The following is a 19,302-nucleotide window of genomic DNA, read 5'->3' as shown; positions in this document are numbered from 1 at the left end:
CAATAGGTCCTAAATGACTGATATGGTCCTAGAGTCAAATATATTTAGAACTGAACCTCGTTTGTGGAGAAGTGGCCGCACATATGGACTCTTCATTGAGCAAGGATGCTAAGATATTTCTGCAACTCCCATAGGAGATGGCGAGAGCCGCCTGTGAGTGGCCTCCTCTCCTCCATTCCCAGCGACACGGGAGGTGGACTCGTTCTCGATACAGGTGCTGGATCCACATCTATCAGGCATTTATATTAATCTGCAACACCCAGCTGTTGATCTGACAGTCAGAAGTTGCCCATAGACATGAGATATTTATCTGCAGACCATTTTCCGATCTACATAAATGTGGAGATATGATCACTACAAACATCAGTTACAACAGGAAATTCAAAGGTTATTTAAATACTGAGATACTAATGACCTATGCTTTGGATTTGATCGGTGGGGGTCCGATACCTGGCGGCACCCCTCTGATAAGCTGTTTTCAGCTCCGGACAGATATAATGGCACAGCTCTGTTCTTTGTGTAGTGGTCACTGCAGGGTACCGCAGATCCGCTCCAGCTTGATTACATTTGGCCCATCTTGTAGTTACAGCTGACAGTGGGTGAAGCAATCTGACAGATCACAGTAGTCACCTGACGGTCATTACAAACCTTTGCTTAGGTTTTCCAAACAATGGGCGTCCAAAATGGACCATCAGGCCAACTTTTATCTTGTGCGTTGGCCGAAACGGCTATCAGCAAATACTACTAAAATGGGCCGGATCTGCCGCCAGCAGGATACTGTGAGCATAATGGGAGCTATATTATTGCTTCAGTCTTCGGACCAGAAAAGGAAAACTAATCACTGCAATTAATAAGAGGCAACTTTTATACTTTTCTCTTAACACTTTGGTGTCCAGACGGATCATATTTTTGCACTGGGATTTGACAGTAAATCTTGCTCTCGCGCACCATGTCCTGTCTCGTTTCAGCGCTTGCTATCCCTTTTTTGTGTCGGTGGATTAGAATATTGGCTTTTGGCCCCTTCTGTCTCTTTGTATCCACAGAGCTTTCAGGTCCCATCTGTGTTTCCATTGCAAGGACCAGAATTTACCAGATCAGTCTCGGAAACCCAGATTGTCAGACATCTGCAGGCTGCCTGGAGGTCAACCTGTGCCGATTTCACCCCCTCTCTGTAGAAGACAAACCCTTTATGTGCGCCGCCGTTCTGCTGACACAGAAGAGTTCAGTAATGGGTCAGGTTGCCGCGCTTTACATCTGGATGAACGCACTCCGGAGAGACCCCAGACTTTGTCATTATATATACACATCTATAAAATCCACTTCAAATAACAGGGTTTCCCTTATCCATGAAGCAAACACAAATTATTTGTCATTTTCTCGATTTGTGTGTAGTTTTTGGCACTTGTATGGATTGAAATGTGCATTAGATCCTGCACTTTATTGTGGTCTGGCTGAGATTTTTTGTTACCATTCCTTTTAGTAAAGTGTGTCTCCGGTGCCATAAATGGAGGACTATGGACTGTTAGTCCTGCCCCCAGATGCAATACTTTTAACCTGAGGACGTAATCCCTTTATTGAGTATTGGGAGTAGGTCTTTTGTAATTTTTTTTTTTTAAGGGGGCGTTCAGGTTGTAAAACCCAGTTTTAATTTGGAATTAAAAGGGTTTTCCCAAATCAACAAGTTATAACTTGTTGATCATTGGGGATCTGACCGCTGGGATTTCTAAAAAGGAATGGAGTGGAGGTGCCTCCATTCATTGTCTATGGGACTGTCGGAGAAAGCGGAGTACAGCGCTCGAGCATACGCACCGCCACACTATTTTAAGACAGATCCGTTCTTATCGCAGGTGATCCCAGCAATTTACAAAGGGGGTCCTCTCTAACCATTCTGGCCATAAGATGAAGAACCTAAACAAAAGTACACCCCTCGCTCTAGCCTCCATTACACAGGCACACAACCACTGATTTGAATGGACTGTGCATAATGATTAATTTTTTTCCTGTGGTGGCGCTCACAACAAGGTTTGTCTACAGATCTGGTCGCTGGACTCGAGGGACATTTTGCATAATCCCAGATTTTATTTTTTTTTTGGCTAACAATACACACCTGTTGCTGCCGAGTTCACTGTCTATGGGACGGACGGGGATGGCAGAACTCGGCGCCCGATCTCTGCCAGCCTCGTAGGCATGAATGCAGTGGCAGCGCTAGTTGCACATCTTTTCTTTTTATGTACCATTTAGCATTATTATGACATTTTACATACGCCTTCCCTGGTGACGGATTCTATAAAATATCTTAAATCAATTCATGACTTTTGGCCCCAACATGTTTCATTAACGCAAACCAGATGTCTAAGAGGATAAAAGAAATCTGATTAAGCCGAGCGAGGATGTCCGCAAGAGGTCCCATGACAGGAGTTCAGCTCGGTTAATGAACATTATATAGGAATTCGTATTCCTAGAAACCGCCTATGTAAATGCCTGTCTCTAAGTTTTGACTGTCCGGCTGCTTTACCCCTTAAGTAGTTAGGAGAGAGACCCCCGTGTGCATCCATTAAAGGCTTGTCTGGGTATAAAATATTGATGACCTAGACTTGGTAGGGGCGGTTGTTAGATCCGGGTATGCCCGTATGTAAGCATTTGAACAGCCGAGCTCCATTTAATGTGTGCTGCCAAGAACTGCACATCCGCTCCTGTTCACACTATCTTCTAGAAAAGTATGGCCCTTGCTGCTCTCCTTTACCACAACAGCAGCTAAAACTCCTAATATGTCCAGGAAGTGTCCCGTAATTTGCTTTTCACTATTCCATCAGCATTCTGCTAGCACTATAGGTGCTGGAACTTTTCTCCTAGCATGCGTTGTGCCTAAAATTGTTTGCCCATAGGTGAAAGTGGATTCTATAGGCATAACAAACAGGAGCGCAGAGACATGGAAGCATCCTCTCCTCCTGTAATAAGTAATGTATCTCAATGCCTTTCTGCTGGTAAAGGTGGATTACACTTGACAACAGGCACTGGACAGAAAGTTAGACAGAAGAGCGACACCAAGAGGCCGGCACTGTGGGGTGTTTTTTTTTTGCCAGTAAGACCATCTTATTTTTATGTAAAGTGATTTTGCGATTGCCTATTTAGCACATTATCACGAGATCCCATTGTCGGACCACTCCGCTATGCTCGGGTGACGTCTGTATCCGGCAGTGATTGCTGCCTGCTTACTTTGTGTTCAGCAGCAATTTTTTTTTTTTGTAACTAAGAGGGGAACAGTATTTTCCATTGTAAGCTGGGAATCTGTTTGTTAGCAGGCCGGATTACTCTTAAAGGAGCTCTTCAGAAATAATATTGCGAGATCAGAGCTCACGACTTCCTCTAATGTTAGAACAGTCTCGTTGGCGGAGATGCCCTTCAGCAGCCAATCGGCGCTCTCTCATTTATTCTTCAACATAAAAACACAAACCTAATTCACTCCCAAAGGCAACTGTTTACTGTATTAGGAACAGTACTTTGTATACTTGCTCCTATATAATCTGCTAAATCAAGACTAAACATCATGTTATGTATCAGTCTTTTAGCGTTGTAAGTCGGCTGCTTTAATTTCTGTTTAACCCCTTTCGCACACCCTGACGTAACTGAACATGAAAATTAGGATGTACTTATATGTGATGGACTCAGGAGCTCCATGCAGGCGGCGGACGGGCTGAGTGAGCTGGGTGTGGGTGGGCCGAGTGAGACCGCTCTGCGGGGTGGCTTGCGGACGGGTTGTACGAGAGGGGGGCAGGTGAATGGGCTGGCTCCGTGCAGGGTGGCAGGCAGATTGCCTGTGCGAGGGGGCAGGGGAATGAGCTAGCTCTGTGCAGGGTGGCAGGCGGATGGACTGCGAGGGGGCAGGGGAATGAGCTAGCTCTGTGCAGGGTGGCAGGCGGATGGACTGTGCGAGGGGGCAGGGGAATGAGCTAGCTCTGTGCAGGGTGGCAGGCGGATGGACTGCGAGGGGGCAGGGGAATGAGCTAGCTCTGTGCAGGGTGGCAGGCGGATGGACTGTGCGAGGGGGCAGGGGAATGAGCTAGCTCTGTGCAGGGTGGCAGGCGGATGGACTGTGCGAGGGGGCAGGGGAATGAGCTAGCTCTGTGCAGGGTGGCAGGCGGATGGACTGCGAGGGGGCAGGGGAATGAGCTAGCTCTGTGCAGGGTGGCAGGCGGATGGACTGTGCGAGGGGGCAGGGGAATGAGCTAGCTCTGTGCAGGGTGGCAGGCGGATGGACTGCGAGGGGGCAGGGGAATGAGCTGGCTCTGTGCAGCTTGGCAGGCGGCTGGGCTGTGCGAGGAGGAGGCAGGGAATGGGCTGGCTCTGTGCAAGGAGGAGGCAGGGAATGGGCTGGCTCTGTGCAGGGTGGCAGGTGGCTGGGCTGTGCCAGGAGGAGGCAGGGAATGGGCTGTGCCAGGAGGAGGCAGGGAATGGGCTGGCTCTGTGCAGGGTGGCAGGCGGCTGGGCTGTGCGAGGAGGAGGCAGGGAATGGGCTGGTTCCGTGCAAGGTGGCAGGTGGCTGGGCTGACTCCGTGCAGGGTGGCAGGCGGCTGGGCTGGTTCCGTGCAGGGTGGCAGGTGGCTGGGCTGGTTCCGTGCAGGGTGGCAGGTGGCTGGGCTGTGCGAGGAGGAGGCAGGGAATGGGCTGGTTCCGTGCAGGGTGGCAGGCGGCTGGGCTGGTTCCGTGCAGGGTGGCAGGTGGCTGGGCTGTGCGAGGAGGAGGCAGGGAATGGGCTGGTTCCGTGCAGGGTGGCAGGCGGCTGGGCTGGTTCCGTGCAGGGTGGCAGGTGGCTGGGCTGTGCGAGGAGGAGGCAGGGAATGGGCTGGTTCCGTGCAGGGTGGCAGGCGGCTGGGCTGGTTCTGTGCAGGGTGGCAGGCGGATGGGCTGTGCGAGGAGGAGGCAGGGAATGGGCTGGTTCCGTGCAGGGTGGCAGGCGGATGGGATGAGCTGACCCTCTCCATGCTGGGGGGTGCAGGCGGATAAGCTGAGCGGGGTCGGCTCCTTTCTGTGGGGGGCAGGCAGATGGGCCGAGGGGGTCTGCTCCTTTCTGTGGGGGGCAGGCAGATGGGCCGAGGGGGGTTGGCTCCTTTCTGTGGGTTTGGACTGGCTGATTAAAATATAAAGACACTTTATAAGTTTGGTATAGCCATAATCGCACCAACTGGATAATCCTACTGCCTGGTTCATTTTACTGCCCAATGAGCATCGTAAAAATAGTACCCGGAAAACAATGGCGGAATTGTGTAATATAGATATCATTGTGTAAAATATATACATATATATCATCATTTCACTGCACTTATAATTCATTTATCATTTTCCATTACTTTTATATTGTAAAGTGACTGGTGTCATTCACAGCTACAACTTGTCCAGCAAAAAACAAGCCCTCATACGGTTATGATAAAAGAAAGGGAAGAAAAAAAATGAAAGTGCAAAAAAGAAAAATGGCCCAGGGTCATGGATGTCTGCTTCTTCAGCCCAGAATAGTAAACTCTGAATTCCCTGGTTCTTGAGAGAACGGCAGACTTGAAGTGACGGTAGGAAAAGAGGGTAGACTAGGTGGGCCAAGCGGTTCCCGATCTGCAGCTAAATTCTACGTTTCTATGGAAACAAAGGTTTTGGTTAGAAACAAAGTCAAGTCAGGACAACTCCAACTCCTGCGAGTTCTCTGTTCTAATACAGTGTTAGACTCAGAACCAAGTAAGTATTGTCACTCCAAGGGTTAACAGACCTGTACATCACCTGAGCCGTTGGGCTAAGTTCACACTTTCTTTCCGACGTTCTGTTTACAGAAAAAGACAGACGTAATTCATGTGCAAAGCAGAACCAGGGGGGAGGCCACTGATTACGGGCTCTGTCTGGGCACAGTATTGAGCCCATTTTTGGAACGGAAGAAAAAGTTCTGCATGCTGCGCTCCCTTCTGAAACGAAACAGACCCCATAATAATAGGGGGACCCCTCTGCTTCCATTTGCATCTGATCCATTTTGCAAATGAATGTTTGTTTCTCCAAATTAGTGGTCCCCCACCTTTCTTACCTTGAGAGTAACATTTAGCTCTCACGGGCCACATCCAGAGCCCCTTTTTCCTCTAGTAGGGACACCCAGAGACCCCATTACCGGTATAATGACAACCAAAGCTTTCCCACGGTATGCTTGCATCCGGAGGTACCCACCTGACCCCCTTTTGGTTTTCTCGCATTAGACCTGCTCCAAGCTGGCAGACTGCCACGAGCCACAAGTTGGGTGTCCCTGATCTAAACAGAAGTTACCTTTAGAATATATGGGGGGTCTCATTTATTTTTTAATCTATTTTGATTCCTATAAACTTTGGTCTCACGTATCTGAACACGCCTGGTTGACTAAAGACCCCCATAGTTGATCCTTTTGACAGAGGGGTAGGCCTCTGGCGGATTATTCTGGGAGCAGTCCGCTGAGTCAAGCGTTCCCGTGTAAGGGGAGATGGCGATCACCTGAATTATCTTACAGCCAACAGCTGTGTATGCCCGACTCGTGTCCACGGAGGTAAATGTTGAGCCGTCACACCAGTGTGCTCCCACCTCGCCATTACCTGAATGCGGATCCTACTTGCAGGACTGGTTATGGGACCCCAGTTCTGCGGTGAAATCGGCTCACAGAGGCAGATCGCCTGCGTTGTTTCCATCGCTTGAGCTCTTCCTCTTCTTCCTGGCCCCCAATGCCATGTGTCTCCTCCTCGATTCTCCTGTTGTCCTCTGGCAGCCATGCTGTAGCCATCTGGTAGCACTTTTTGTGGACTTTGGCCAATTGCATTAGATCATTTTGAGGCATGAATGTGTTTTTACACAGGTCCGTCAATCCTTTTTATGATCGGACTGCACCCCTTTAAATGTAATCTTGGTAATCCAATGAATGGCGGTAATGCCGTCCTAAGTGCTTGTGTGCAGATCTGTTTGGGTCTTTAACCACCATGAAATTGTCCTAATGTAGTTAGTGCACCTGCTCTTTCGCCTGACAAATGACTTGTTGAAAGCTGCTGGGAAATGTGGGATGTTTCGCATTACTTCCCTTTCTCAGATATCCATTGCCGGCTCCTGCTTGATTCCACGCTCTGCGTTCTCTTTGGCTCACCTCGGTCAACCAGTGTTCGTGGCCGTTGCAAAATTAGGGACATATGGCTGCTGTCTGTAGCATTGTAAGTGATTAGGGATAAAGCAGAGATTTTTCTTTATGCTCGTTAGTTTTTGAGCGCTTGACATTTTTGGCTAAATGTTGTTTTTGGCCTGCAGCATCAATGTATATCGTGGGTTCCCTGCCTGCGTCTGGGATTAATGAAGTTTTAGCTGGATAAGGGTTTTACAGATGACTGCTCCTACCCAGGATATATATATATATATATATATATATATATATATATATATATATATATATATATATATATATATATATATATATATATATATATATATATATATATATATATATATATATATATATATATATATATTAATATAATATAATATTCTATGGCTATATGTACGCAGAAGGGTTTAGTGACCCAAATAGTATTGTGCTGCTCTCAAACTGGCCAATAATTGGGGAACGACAGCGTGTTCACGATTATCAGGTCTTCGAATTAATGAGCAAAACACTTGTTTGTCAACTGTGCTTATTTTTTGGCTGGCTTAAAAATTATCGCTTTTTGGCAGCACAGGAAGTGCTGCCGATAGACTATATATTCTGTTGTCACAGAGCGATCATATAATGGAAGTGCTGTCGGTTAGTCTAAACTGACAATTGATAGACTATAAGTTAGTTTGGATGTAGCCGATCCGTGGTTGACTTGCTATACGCTCCCGCCCCTATCTCCTATAATCCTGGTGGTCCTCCTGGTCTTGGGTTGTACAATGCCAGTAAACAATCATTGGCCTCAGCAGTCACGTGCTGTACAGCATGTAAGCCACTCGTAGACTCTCATTCTTTGGGTAAAATTATTTTTTTATCTTGCACAAAACAGTCATTCTCGGCAGCACATCATCCTTTGTAAACAGGCCTCGCGCTGTCGAGAAGAATGATTGAGTGACTTATTACAGATCGTCTGAAGCCGGGTCACCCTGTGAAAAGAGACCATTAAGCATCTGCCAACCAGCAGACACCCTAAGGCTGTGTTCACATGCAGCGTGAAGCCAAAACCTGCTGTCTTGGCAGTAAAAAAAAAAGCATTCAAAATGCCTGTTTACACAGAGTTTTACAGAGCATTTTTGACTCGTTTTTTTGGGGTGTAAGTTACATGTGTGTTTTGTCTACAGTACATGTTTAAAAAAAAGTTAGCTTTATTCTCCCAAAATGCTTCAAAATCTTAATTTTATTTCAGTATTTTTTTCCCCCGTTATCTATGGGTGAAAAAAATGCTGCAAAAATGGCGGTAGGATTGACACGCTGCAGATTTGAAAAACGCAGCAGATTTCCAATTCAGACAGGGAAAAAAAAAGCGTGTGCATGAGATTTCTGAAATCTCACAGCTTTTGTTGGTACTGTAAAAAACAGCTTTCAATTTGCATAAAGAATTGCAGCAAAAAAACCCTGCAAAATTGCAATGTGTGAACATAGCCTAAGAGTATGTGCACACATTAAGTTTTTGCTGTGATTTTTTCCATGCAGTTTTGTCACAAAAACTGAAGCATTACCTAGTCGTATCGGATTCCCAATGATGGGAGTTTCCCTGCTTTTAGTACTGAGTGGGATAGTATCCTATCAGATGGAGGGCCGCTGAGGAGCATCAGTCCCACCATAATGAGAGCATAAACATGGCTAATTCTTGTTTTCTCCCCCACGACCACTTCTTTCTCTGCCGCTTTTGTTTCCTTTGATCTCTGGGAGATAACCTGAAATGCTAGACAATTGGCTTCCTTGTTTTCCCTGGTGGTTGCGCTCTGCGGGATTTACTTTGTACATAAAATTACATATGATTTTCAGGACTAAAATAGAAAAGTTTTTTTTTTTTTGTTCTTTAAGATTGATGCAAGTTTGCAATAGTTTCCGCACCACAACAGGAGATTACAGCTCTTCATAGTCGTTTTGCAACTCCTTCCTGTCCTTAATTTACACCGAAACTGTGAGGCTTCCATGTATAGATCCCCAGTGATCCCTAATTTTCTGCCACTTTAAAGGGTATTTCCTATAAGTGTGCAGTCAGATGGCCACCTAAATCGGACTGAGAGCGGAACGCAATGCACGGACTGGCCGGCGGCTCTACCTACCCGAGTGGACAGCCTCATATGTTTCTATGCAGATGTCCCGCTCAAGTAGGGAGAGCCGCCGGCCAGTCCGTGCATTGTGTTCTGATCTTGGTCTGATATACATGGCCGTCTGACTGCGCCCTTAGAAGAAGCTATCATCTATGTTCTGGATTGCTGGGGGGCCCACCCAGTACAGATTGTTCTCTTTTTAATGTGCCCCGCGGTGTGGCTGAGCAAGTAAAGCAGTAGTCCGATCTTGGCCATAATACCCTGACGGGAGCCAAACTTATTTCTTAACTGGAGGGTCCTTGACCACCGCTGCTGGCCGCCACATCTAGATGGAGGTTGATGGAGAGATAGCGGCACGTGGTGAAGTGTGCGCGCTCAGCTAACTCGCATAGAAGTGGATGGAGGGAGCCGCGAACGTGCGCAGCCCTTTCTCCGCTTGGATGTGGCACTCGGTGGCTCCCTCACCAGGTGGATGGGTGCAATTGATGGAATCTGCATTGATGAGATATCGAAATGCATCGGAATTCCCCTTTTAAATGTTTTAGAGCAGTAGTAAATTGTCATTTCTGGGTCCAGAAGCTGCTCCTATAAATTTTATAGTAAGATTTCCTGCCTCCAAGTAGTGGAGACCCGGACCATTGTCTGACTTATTCCCATTTCGTCCTCCTCCTCCTCCTCCCCTGACCTGATGATAACTCTCGCCGCTTGTGTTTTCTTGGGCTCACAAAGCCTCGCAGGATAAAGGGATTGGAAATGGGGGAAATGATGTAAGCAAGAGCCAAGCGTGTTAATTAACATTGAATGCGTAATCTTCATTGAGCCAACTGGATATCTAGCATGTGCCTAAGCCACTTATCCCAAAACATGCTGAAAAGATTTTGGCTCTTGTGACAATCCAAAGAGGATGTTAATGGCAGAGTTAATAAAAGAGGAAAAAGTGCTGGCTGGCTCCGGAGCTGAATGTGCAACCGACTGCTGCAGGCGTCTCTGCAACACCCGTGAAAGGGGCAGATGCCCTCTCACTTGGAAAGTTGTCGTATCACAGGGTGGCTATGTGCTTAAAAAGAACCTGTCGGCAGGTTTTTGTATATAATCCGAGAGCAGCATAATGTAACAGCAAAGACCCCGTTCCAGCTAGTTCATTTACTGAGCTGTAGTTTCAATAAAATCAGTGTTTTATCAGCAGGAGATTATCACTGCAGGACTAGGAGTCACATGCCAAGGTTCAGCTAATCTCTCTAACCCTGCACACACCCCTGATTGGCTGCTTGCTGTGTACATTGTCAGCAAGCTGCCAATCAGTGGTGTGGGCGGGGTTTTACAGGGCTCAGCATTTGAGTTCTGCTATATGTACAACAGCAAAAACAGGGATTCTATCAAAACTGCACCAAGCAACCCACTAAGTGTCATCGAAGGAATCAGGATCTCAGCCCGTACATCATGCTTCTCTCGTATTACATAGCCTAAACCTGCCGACAAATTCCTTTTAAAGGGAATGTGTACTCAGAAAATGACCTATTGTTGAAATCTGTGTTTTTTTTCTTTGTATTTTTTAAATATTTAGCTTTTTTTTTTTATTCCCCATATACCAATCTTCATTAAAAAATGAAAAACTGAAAATCTTGGAAGTCTAAGCACCGGGGCTATGCAAGACTACTACTTCCTGTTTCAGGAAATCCACATGCACATTATTCACAATGATCATAAGCATGTGCAAAAGTCATTGTGAAGGGAGGTGAGCTGTGACACCACCTATTGTGATTGGTGGATCCAGTGTGATCAGCCGTGTTGAGAGGAGTTATCCATCCATTGTAATCCTGACTCTAATGATAATGAATCCACTGAAAACGCTTCCTAAAAAGACAGGAAGTAGGAATCTACAAAAAGAAGAAAACCCAAGAGGCCAGTTTAAAAACTGCAAGATTACGAAGTTCTTAGTTTTTTTTTCTATATATAGAGATATAGTGAGATGTATGTATATAGATAAATATATGTAGATGTGTGTGTGTGTGTGTATATAGATAGATATATGTAGATGTGTGTGTGTGTGTGTGTGTGTGTGTGTGTGTGTGTGTGTGTGTGTGTGTATATATATATAGATATAGTACAGACCAAAAGTTTGGACACACCTTCTCATTTAAAGATTTTTCTGTATTTTCATGACTTTGAAAATTGTACATTCACACTGAAGGCATCAAAACTATGAATTACCACATGTGGAATTATATACTTAACAAAAAAGTGTGAAACAACTGAAAATATGTCTTATATTCTAGGTTCTTCAAAGTAGCCACCTTTTGCTTTGATGACTGCTTTGCACACTCTTGGCATTCTCTTGATGAGCTTCAAGAGGTAGTCACCGGAAATGGTCTTCCAGCAATCTTGAAGGAGTTCCCAGAGATGCTTAGCACTTGTTGGCCCTTTTGCCTTCACTCTGCGGTCCAGCTCACCCCAAACCATCTCGATTGGGTTCAGGTCTGGTGACTGTGGAGGCCAGGTCATCTGGCGTAGCATCCCATCACTCTCCTTCTTGGTCAAATAGCCCTTACACAGCCTGGAGGTGTGTTTGGGGTCATTGTCCTGTTGAAAAATAAATGATGGTCCAACTAAACGCAATCCGGATGGAATAGCATGCCGTTGCAAGATGCTGTGGTAGCCATGCTGGTTCAGTATGCCTTCAATTTTGAATAAATCCCCAACAGTGTCACCAGCAAAGCACCCCCACACCATCACACCTCCTCCTCCATGCTTCACGGTGGGAGCCAGGCATGTAGAGTCCATCCGTTCACCTTTTCTGCGTCGCACAAAGACACGGTGGTTGGAACCAAAGATCTCAAATTTGGACTCATCAGACCAAAGCACAGATTTCCACTGGTCTAATGTCCATTCCTTGTGTTCTTTAGCCCAAACTAGTCTCTTCTGCTTGTTGCCTGTCTTTAGCAGTGGTTTCCTAGCAGCTATTTTACCATGAAGGCCTGCTGCACAAAGTCTCCTCTTAACAGTTGTTGAAGAGATGTCTGCTGCTAGAACTCTGTGTGGCATTGACCTGGTCTCTAATCTGAGCTGCTATTAACCTGCGATTTCTGAGGCCGGTGACTCGGATAAACTTATCCTCAGAAGCAGAGGTGACTCTTGGTCTTCCTTTCCTCGGGAGGTCCTCATGTGAGTCAGTTTCTTTGTAGCGCTTGATGGTTTTTGCAACTGCACTTGGGAACACTTTCAAAGTTTGCCCAATTTTTTGGACTGACTGACCTTCATTTCTTAAAGTAATGATGGCCACTCGTTTTTCTTTACTTAGCTGCTTTTTTCTTGCCATAATACAAATTCTAACAGTCTATTCAGTAGGACTATCAGCTGTGTATCCACCAGACTTCTGCACAACACAACTGGTGGTCTCAACCCCATTTATAAGGCAAGAAATCCCACTTATTAAACCTGACAGGGCACACCTGTGAAGTGAAAACCATTTCCGGTGACTACCTCTTGAAGCTCATCAAGAGAATGCCAACAGTGTGCAAAGCAGTCATCAAAGCAAAAGGTGGCTACTTTGAAGAACCTAGAATATAAGACATATTTTCAGTTGTTTCACACTTTTTTGTTAAGTATATAATTCCACATGTGTTAATTCATAGTTTTGATGCCTTCAGTGTGAATGTACAATTTTCATAGTCATGAAAATACAGAAATTTCTTTAAATGAGAAGGTGTGTCCAAACTTTTGGTCTGTACTGTGTGTATATATATATATATGTAGATATATAGATAGATATAATGTAGATAGATGTCACAGCTTGCCTCCTCCCTGCAACATAACCTCTGCACTTGCTCATTAGATGCATTAAAGCAAAAGATAGGGTCTATTGCTGCTAATGTACATGTAACGTTTCCCCCCCAAAAAAAAAAATATAGGAGATATGAGAAGAGAATATTCTCAGTGGTCGGTGTGAACGTTCTGAGATTTCTCATTTTTGTTTTTCTAATAATGGTTGTGATGAGAAAAATGTGTTCTTAAAGCTATGTTCACACATTTCTGTTTTGCAATTTTTTTATGCAAATTCAAAGCTATGTTTTACAGTACTAGCAAAAGCTATGAGATTTCAGATATCTCATGCACACAGTTTTTTTTCCTGACTGGGAAAACTGCTGCGTTTCTGAAAACTACAACTTGTCACTACTTTCAGCGTTTTTGCAGCTTGTTTTTTCTCGAAAACAATGAGTAAGTGCAAAAACGCAGAAAAAAACACAGCTATCAGGTCTTGCTGTGTTTCTAGTGAAAAAAAAATCAGATATAGCAGTATGTGAAACCCATTTATTTTTGTATTTTTTTTTTTTATTTTATTTTTTTTTAAGTTTAAATCATAATGTCTTGGTGTTCTTACCTGAGAATAGCAGTTAGGATTATTACAGTTTAATTAAATTACTGATGGGTGAGAAGTAAACATTGGCCGACCAAGGTGTGATATTGAACAATACCCGACCAACTCAAGGGCTGACCAAAGTGTGAAAGTAAGCATTGTTCTACAAAGGCAATGCTCTGCCAATGTCTTAGGCAAAAACTATTCCCAACCAATTTACCTCTCCTCGCTGTTACATTTGTAATTGCGTATGAACTTTTTTGTTCAGAATAGTCACTATTTTTTTCAGATGTAATAATCTTTTTCAACTAAATAATTTGATCAAATTTTCATTTTTTTTTCCCTAAATGGTTTTGTTTTCCCATATGTCTTGCATTGGTGACCTGTGTTCATGCTTCTGTGGTGGAAGCAAAGCTGAACTTTGGGATCCTAAAAAAAAAAACCACAGCAAAAAAGCAACGTGTGAACACAGCCTAAATGTTCACGCTTTGTACTCGGAGTTCTTATTTCTTTCCCGATTTTTGTCCTCCTTTTTACAAGGCGTATAATCTAAATATGGGTAACAGGCTCAGTGTTCAAGAGAAAAATATGAAAGTGTTAAATATTTCAAGGGAAGGGATGGGAGTTTTCTGGGAAATGCTGGACACATGGGAATTGTGATCCCAAATGACTTGGGAGGTTTTCATGGAATGATGGGGAACTGCGGTCCCATGAATAAAGGTTAATGACGGTTTCCTCTGTAGTAAAGCTGTTCATGTGAGCGCACACGAGGAAGTCTTCCTCCTGACATGTTCCTTGCAGCCGTCTGATCACTCTGACTGGAGGATGAAACGTTCTCCACATCAATGGCTTCTTTGTGCTCCGGCTCCAGGTCTCCCTTTGTCAGAACACGCTTTGTTTTATTGTGGCGGTTATTAAACTGTGTGTGCGGCGAAGGAATTCCCAAAATGTGTGTTTAGACTTCCAAATCTTCCAAGTCAAGCCCCCATACACGCAAGACAAACTCTTTCCATTCATTCTCATCCCTTCTTCTGTCTGTCATGGATCAGTAGCTCTGGAGCACCAGACTAATGTTCCTTGTCCTTTTCATTCTTCACGTTAAAACAAGTCTTGTCAGCTCTCACCTGAAGAAGAGACGTGGGTTTATCCGGCTCGGAACGCATTTCTTAAAATAGGCGTCTTTTGTTCGATCATTGAGACTTTAAAATTAAAGAGTACCTAAAGCTGATACCAAATAGGACTCCTTGAGAAGGTCTCTGATTTACCTCAAGTTCTGCTCTGCTTATTTACCTGCTTGATGTGTGGTGAAGGCCAATATGACGGCTATTGTAGCTCCCCCGGACGACGCTGCTACTGTTGTGTTAAGACAACAATGTGGGGATATGCAGCTGCAAAACTAGGCAGATTAGTTCTTCTGGGGTTCTGGAAAACTGGAGAATGACAGCTTTGGTCCTGCTCATCTCAGGGAATCACATTGGAGTCTGGAGTTCTTGCTTATAACTTGGCCCACCACTGTCCGGGCATGTCCTACCAGGTGATCCAGGATTCAGGAGTCCCCTCCTCTGTGTACTGATGCTAACCGGGATCCATATGATGACTGCTCAGGCGCTACCCTGTATTCTTTCCTCTTATTGCCCATTAGCAACTCCATGGAGCAGCCCTAAGCTCTCAGACATAGTGGACTGAGGGCTGGTGGGGCGGCTCGAGGGCTGGTGGAGCGGCTCGGCTGGCTCGAGGGCTGGTGGGGCGGCTCGGCGGCTGGTGGCGCACATCCAGGACTGGTCACTAGCTAAAATGGCCAGTTTTTCCTCTTATTTTATTCCCGCTGCTCCCCCTGAGTATGCGTTTTTGTGTTTTTTTTTTTTTGTTTGTTTTTTTTATATGTCGCACTAATTCTTATGGACTTTTAACAAGGGGGTGTAGATCAGAGTAGCCTGAAGACACGCCCCTGAGGATCCCATTGGGGAAAAACATAAAATATGCTCAGGAGAGCATCAAAAACTGTCCACTTTTGACCTGGTTACAGATCCTCTAACTGGTCTTGTACATAAGATAGGAGTCTCATCTATGGGCTATGCCAGGCTTGTAGTGGGGCAGAGTATGGCGCATCTGTACAGCGGGGGGCGTTGTGTAGGGAGTAGATTTATTTATTATTTTAGATGCCAATGGGACCCCATTTGTTGTGACACATTGCACCGCTTGTTATTTTTGGTCATTTTCTTTCTCATGTTTAGTCATCGTGTTGAATTTAAGAGTCTCGGGCGTGATTGGTATCTCGCTCCTGCATGATCTTCTCCAGATTTTACTATGTACATCTGTGTTACAAAAAAAATGTCAAGCAGCGAAAATGAAATAAAATATTTCTTAGGCTGTCCTATTAATGTACTTCTCTCTTTTTTGCAAAATCCTACATGGAGGGCCCCACTATGGATGCTGTCTCCTGGCATAAGTCGGGATTGTCCTCAGTTATCGGTGACGCTGTGTCGCGTGCCCTGCGTCCTTGTATAAACCTCTGGGACTCCCACCCCATAGATCAGCGCTTCTACTGCATTTGTATATATTTTGTTTCAGTTTCTTGAAACTTCTTACTGTTTGTAGGAGTTCCAGGAATGGAGCCTGTCTAGTTTTATATCCATTTTCTTTGAAGGTTTTAAAGTGGCCCCAAGTATATCATATACAGTGGCATGTGAAAGTTTGGACACCCCTGGGCAAAATTACTGTTATTGTGAGCAGTCAAGCAAGTTGAATTGATTTCTTACAACAACAGTAATTTTGACCAGGGGTGCACAAACTTTACATGCCACTGTATAGTCGGATACAGCAGCTGAAAAGGATGATGATGATGATGATCCAAAAATCTCCCTTTCTTTCCGTATACTATAATCTGAAGATCCTGCTGCTGGTTTATGCTTAAAGCTAAGGGTTAATATCCCATAATCTCGCACACAGCACGGTGATGTTACTGATGTTTGGAAACCCTTTGCTTCCCTCGCATTGTAGTGCTGTTTTGTGTAATCCCTTTTTTTTTCTTGTCCTTCTCGTAGGTACAATGGCTGCCTTCCTAATGGAGACCGAGGCAGAAGGAAAAGCAGATTTGCACTGTATAAGCGGCCTAAATCCAACGGCGTCAGAGCTAGCAGCGTCCACGTGATCTCCACTCCACAGGCCTCGAAGGTGGGTGACGGCTTTTACTTGTAAGCAAGCGACCAGACTGTGCTTGTTACGGATCATGGCTATAAAGGTTTTATGCAGTCCTTTGTGTTACAGCTTTATTCCAAGCTACGTAGGACCCTCACCAATCCCCAAAAAAAAAAAACAGGACTCTACTCCTCCATTTAGCCTGGGATCTGCAGTCATCCATGTGCACCACCCCTCCATTCATTGTCTATGGAACTGCCGGAGATGCCCAAATTTATTGTTTGGCAGCCTCTGCCACTTCAGTGAACAGAGCAGAAGTAGATTGGGGACTGCAGACCCCGTTCACAGAATCTGTGGGATTCCAGCGATCACACATCCAGTGAGTAGGTGAAAACATGCTAGCTTGGTACTATCCCTATAAGCTGGCAGCTTTCCATGCCCCCGCATGGGGCATGTTGGTAAATGTAGAGCATGGTACCAGTGCTGTCCAAAGTGATCACCTTTTTGAAGCCCAGTCTGAATTTTTGTTTGTAAAGAGGAATCCGTGCCCAGGAGCCCTTCCTTGGTTCTTAGCTCTGCCCCGAGAGCCCTGCCTGCTTTAGTTCGGGGCTCTGCCTCGGGAGCCCTGCCTGCGTTGGTTCGGGGCTCTGCCTCGGGAGCCCTGCCTGCGTTGGTTCGGGGCTCTGCCTCGGGAGCCCTGCCTGCGTTGGTTCGGGGCTCTGCCTCGGGAGCCCTGCCTGCGTTGGTTCGGGGCTCTGCCTCGGGAGCCCTGCCTGCGTTGGTTCGGGGCTCTGCCTCGGGAGCCCTGCCTGCGTTGGTTCGGGGCTCTGCCTCGGGAGCCCTGCCTGCGTTGGTTCGGGGCTCTGCCTCGGGAGCCCTGCCTGCGTTGGTTCGGGGCTCTGCCTCGGGAGCCCTGCCTGCGTTGGTTCGGGGCTCTGCCTCGGGAGCCCTGCCTGCGTTGGTTCGGGGCTCTGCCTCGGGAGCCCTGCCTGCGTTGGTTCGGGGCTCTGCCTCGGGAGCCCTGCCTGCGTTGGTTCGGGGCTCTGCCTCGGGAGCCCTGCCTGCGTTGGTTCGGGGCTCTGCCTCGGGAGCCCTGCCTGCGTTGGTTCGGGGCTCTGCCTCGGGAGCCCTGCCTGCGTTGGTTCGGGGCTCTGCCTCGGGAGCCCTGCCTGCGTTGGTTCGGGGCTCTGCCTCGGGAGCCCTGCCTGCGTTGGTTCGGGGCTCTGCCTCGGGAGCCCTGCCTGCGTTGGTTCGGGGCTCTGCCTCGGGAGCCCTGCCTGCGTTGGTTCGGGGCTCTGCCTCGGGAGCCCTGCCTGCGTTGGTTCGGGGCTCTGCCTCGGGAGCCCTGCCTGCGTTGGTTCGGGGCTCTGCCTCGGGAGCCCTGCCTGCGTTGGTTCGGGGCTCTGCCTCGGGAGCCCTGCCTGCGTTGGTTCGGGGCTCTGCCTCGGGAGCCCTGCCTGCGTTGGTTCGGGGCTCTGCCTCGGGAGCCCTGCCTGCGTTGGTTCGGGGCTCTGCCTCGGGAGCCCTGCCTGCGTTGGTTCGGGGCTCTGCCTCGGGAGCCCTGCCTGCGTTGGTTCGGGGCTCTGCCTCGGGAGCCCTGCCTGCGTTGGTTCGGGGCTCTGCCTCGGGAGCCCTGCCTGCGTTGGTTCGGGGCTCTGCCTCGGGAGCCCTGCCTGCGTTGGTTCGGGGCTCTGCCTCGGGAGCCCTGCCTGCGTTGGTTCGGGGCTCTGCCTCGGGAGCCCTGCCTGCGTTGGTTCGGGGCTCTGCCTCGGGAGCCCTGCCTGCGTTGGTTCGGGGCTCTGCCTCGGGAGCCCTGCCTGCGTTGGTTCGGGGCTCTGCCTCGGGAGCCCTGCCTGCGTTGGTTCGGGGCTCTGCCTCGGGAGCCCTGCCTGCGTTGGTTCGGGGCTCTGCCTCGGGAGCCCTGCCTGCGTTGGTTCGGGGCTCTGCCCCGGGAGCCCTGCCTGCGTTGGTTCGGGGCTCTGCCCCGGGAGCCCTGCCTGCGTTGGTTCGGGGCTCTGCCTCGGGAGCCCTGCCTGCGTTGGTTCGGGGCTCTGCCTCGGGAGCCCTGCCTGCGTTGGTTCGGGGCTCTGCCTCGGGAGCCCTGCCTGCGTTGGTTCGGGGCTCTGCCTCGGGAGCCCTGCCTGCGTTGGTTCGGGGCTCTGCCTCGGGAGCCCTGCCTGCGTTGGTTCGGGGCTCTGCCCCGGGAGCCCTGCCTGCGTTGGTTCGGGGCTCTGCCTCGGGAGCCCTGCCTGCGTTGGTTCGGGGCTCTGCCTCGGGAGCCCTGCCTGCGTTGGTTCGGGGCTCTGCCTCGGGAGCCCTGCCTGCGTTGGTTCGGGGCTCTGCCTCGGGAGCCCTGCCTGCGTTGGTTCGGGGCTCTGCCTCGGGAGCCCTGCCTGCGTTGGTTCGGGGCTCTGCCTCGGGAGCCCTGCCTGCGTTGGTTCGGGGCTCTGCCTCGGGAGCCCTGCCTGCGTTGGTTCGGGGCTCTGCCCCGGGAGCCCTGCCTGCGTTGGTTCGGGGCTCTGCCTCGGGAGCCCTGCCTGCGTTGGTTCGGGGCTCTGCCT

The 19,302-nt window shown here is 47.9% G+C and overlaps 1 protein-coding gene across 2 annotated transcripts in view; it reads left to right on the top strand.

Moving 5' to 3' along the window:
• The window catches only part of PELI2 (pellino E3 ubiquitin protein ligase family member 2), a 47,842-nt gene that overhangs the window by 8,895 nt on the left and 19,645 nt on the right, over nt 1-19,302 (top strand). For both annotated transcript variants that reach the window (XM_073638790.1, XM_073638791.1), the window contains exon 2: nt 16,648-16,777. In XM_073638790.1, the coding sequence (XP_073494891.1) occupies nt 16,648-16,777 (130 nt within the window). The remainder of the gene's footprint in view (nt 1-16,647; nt 16,778-19,302) is intronic.

The sequence above is a fragment of the Phyllobates terribilis genome, unplaced genomic scaffold, assembly GCF_046119375.1.
Source record: "Phyllobates terribilis strain yellow unplaced genomic scaffold, ASM4611937v1 Scaffold_7__3_contigs__length_470593459, whole genome shotgun sequence".
NCBI classification, from domain to species: domain Eukaryota; kingdom Metazoa; phylum Chordata; class Amphibia; order Anura; family Dendrobatidae; genus Phyllobates; species Phyllobates terribilis.
The sequence above is the reverse complement of the archived record's forward strand: the minus strand, read 5'-3'. Positions and strand labels throughout refer to the sequence as shown.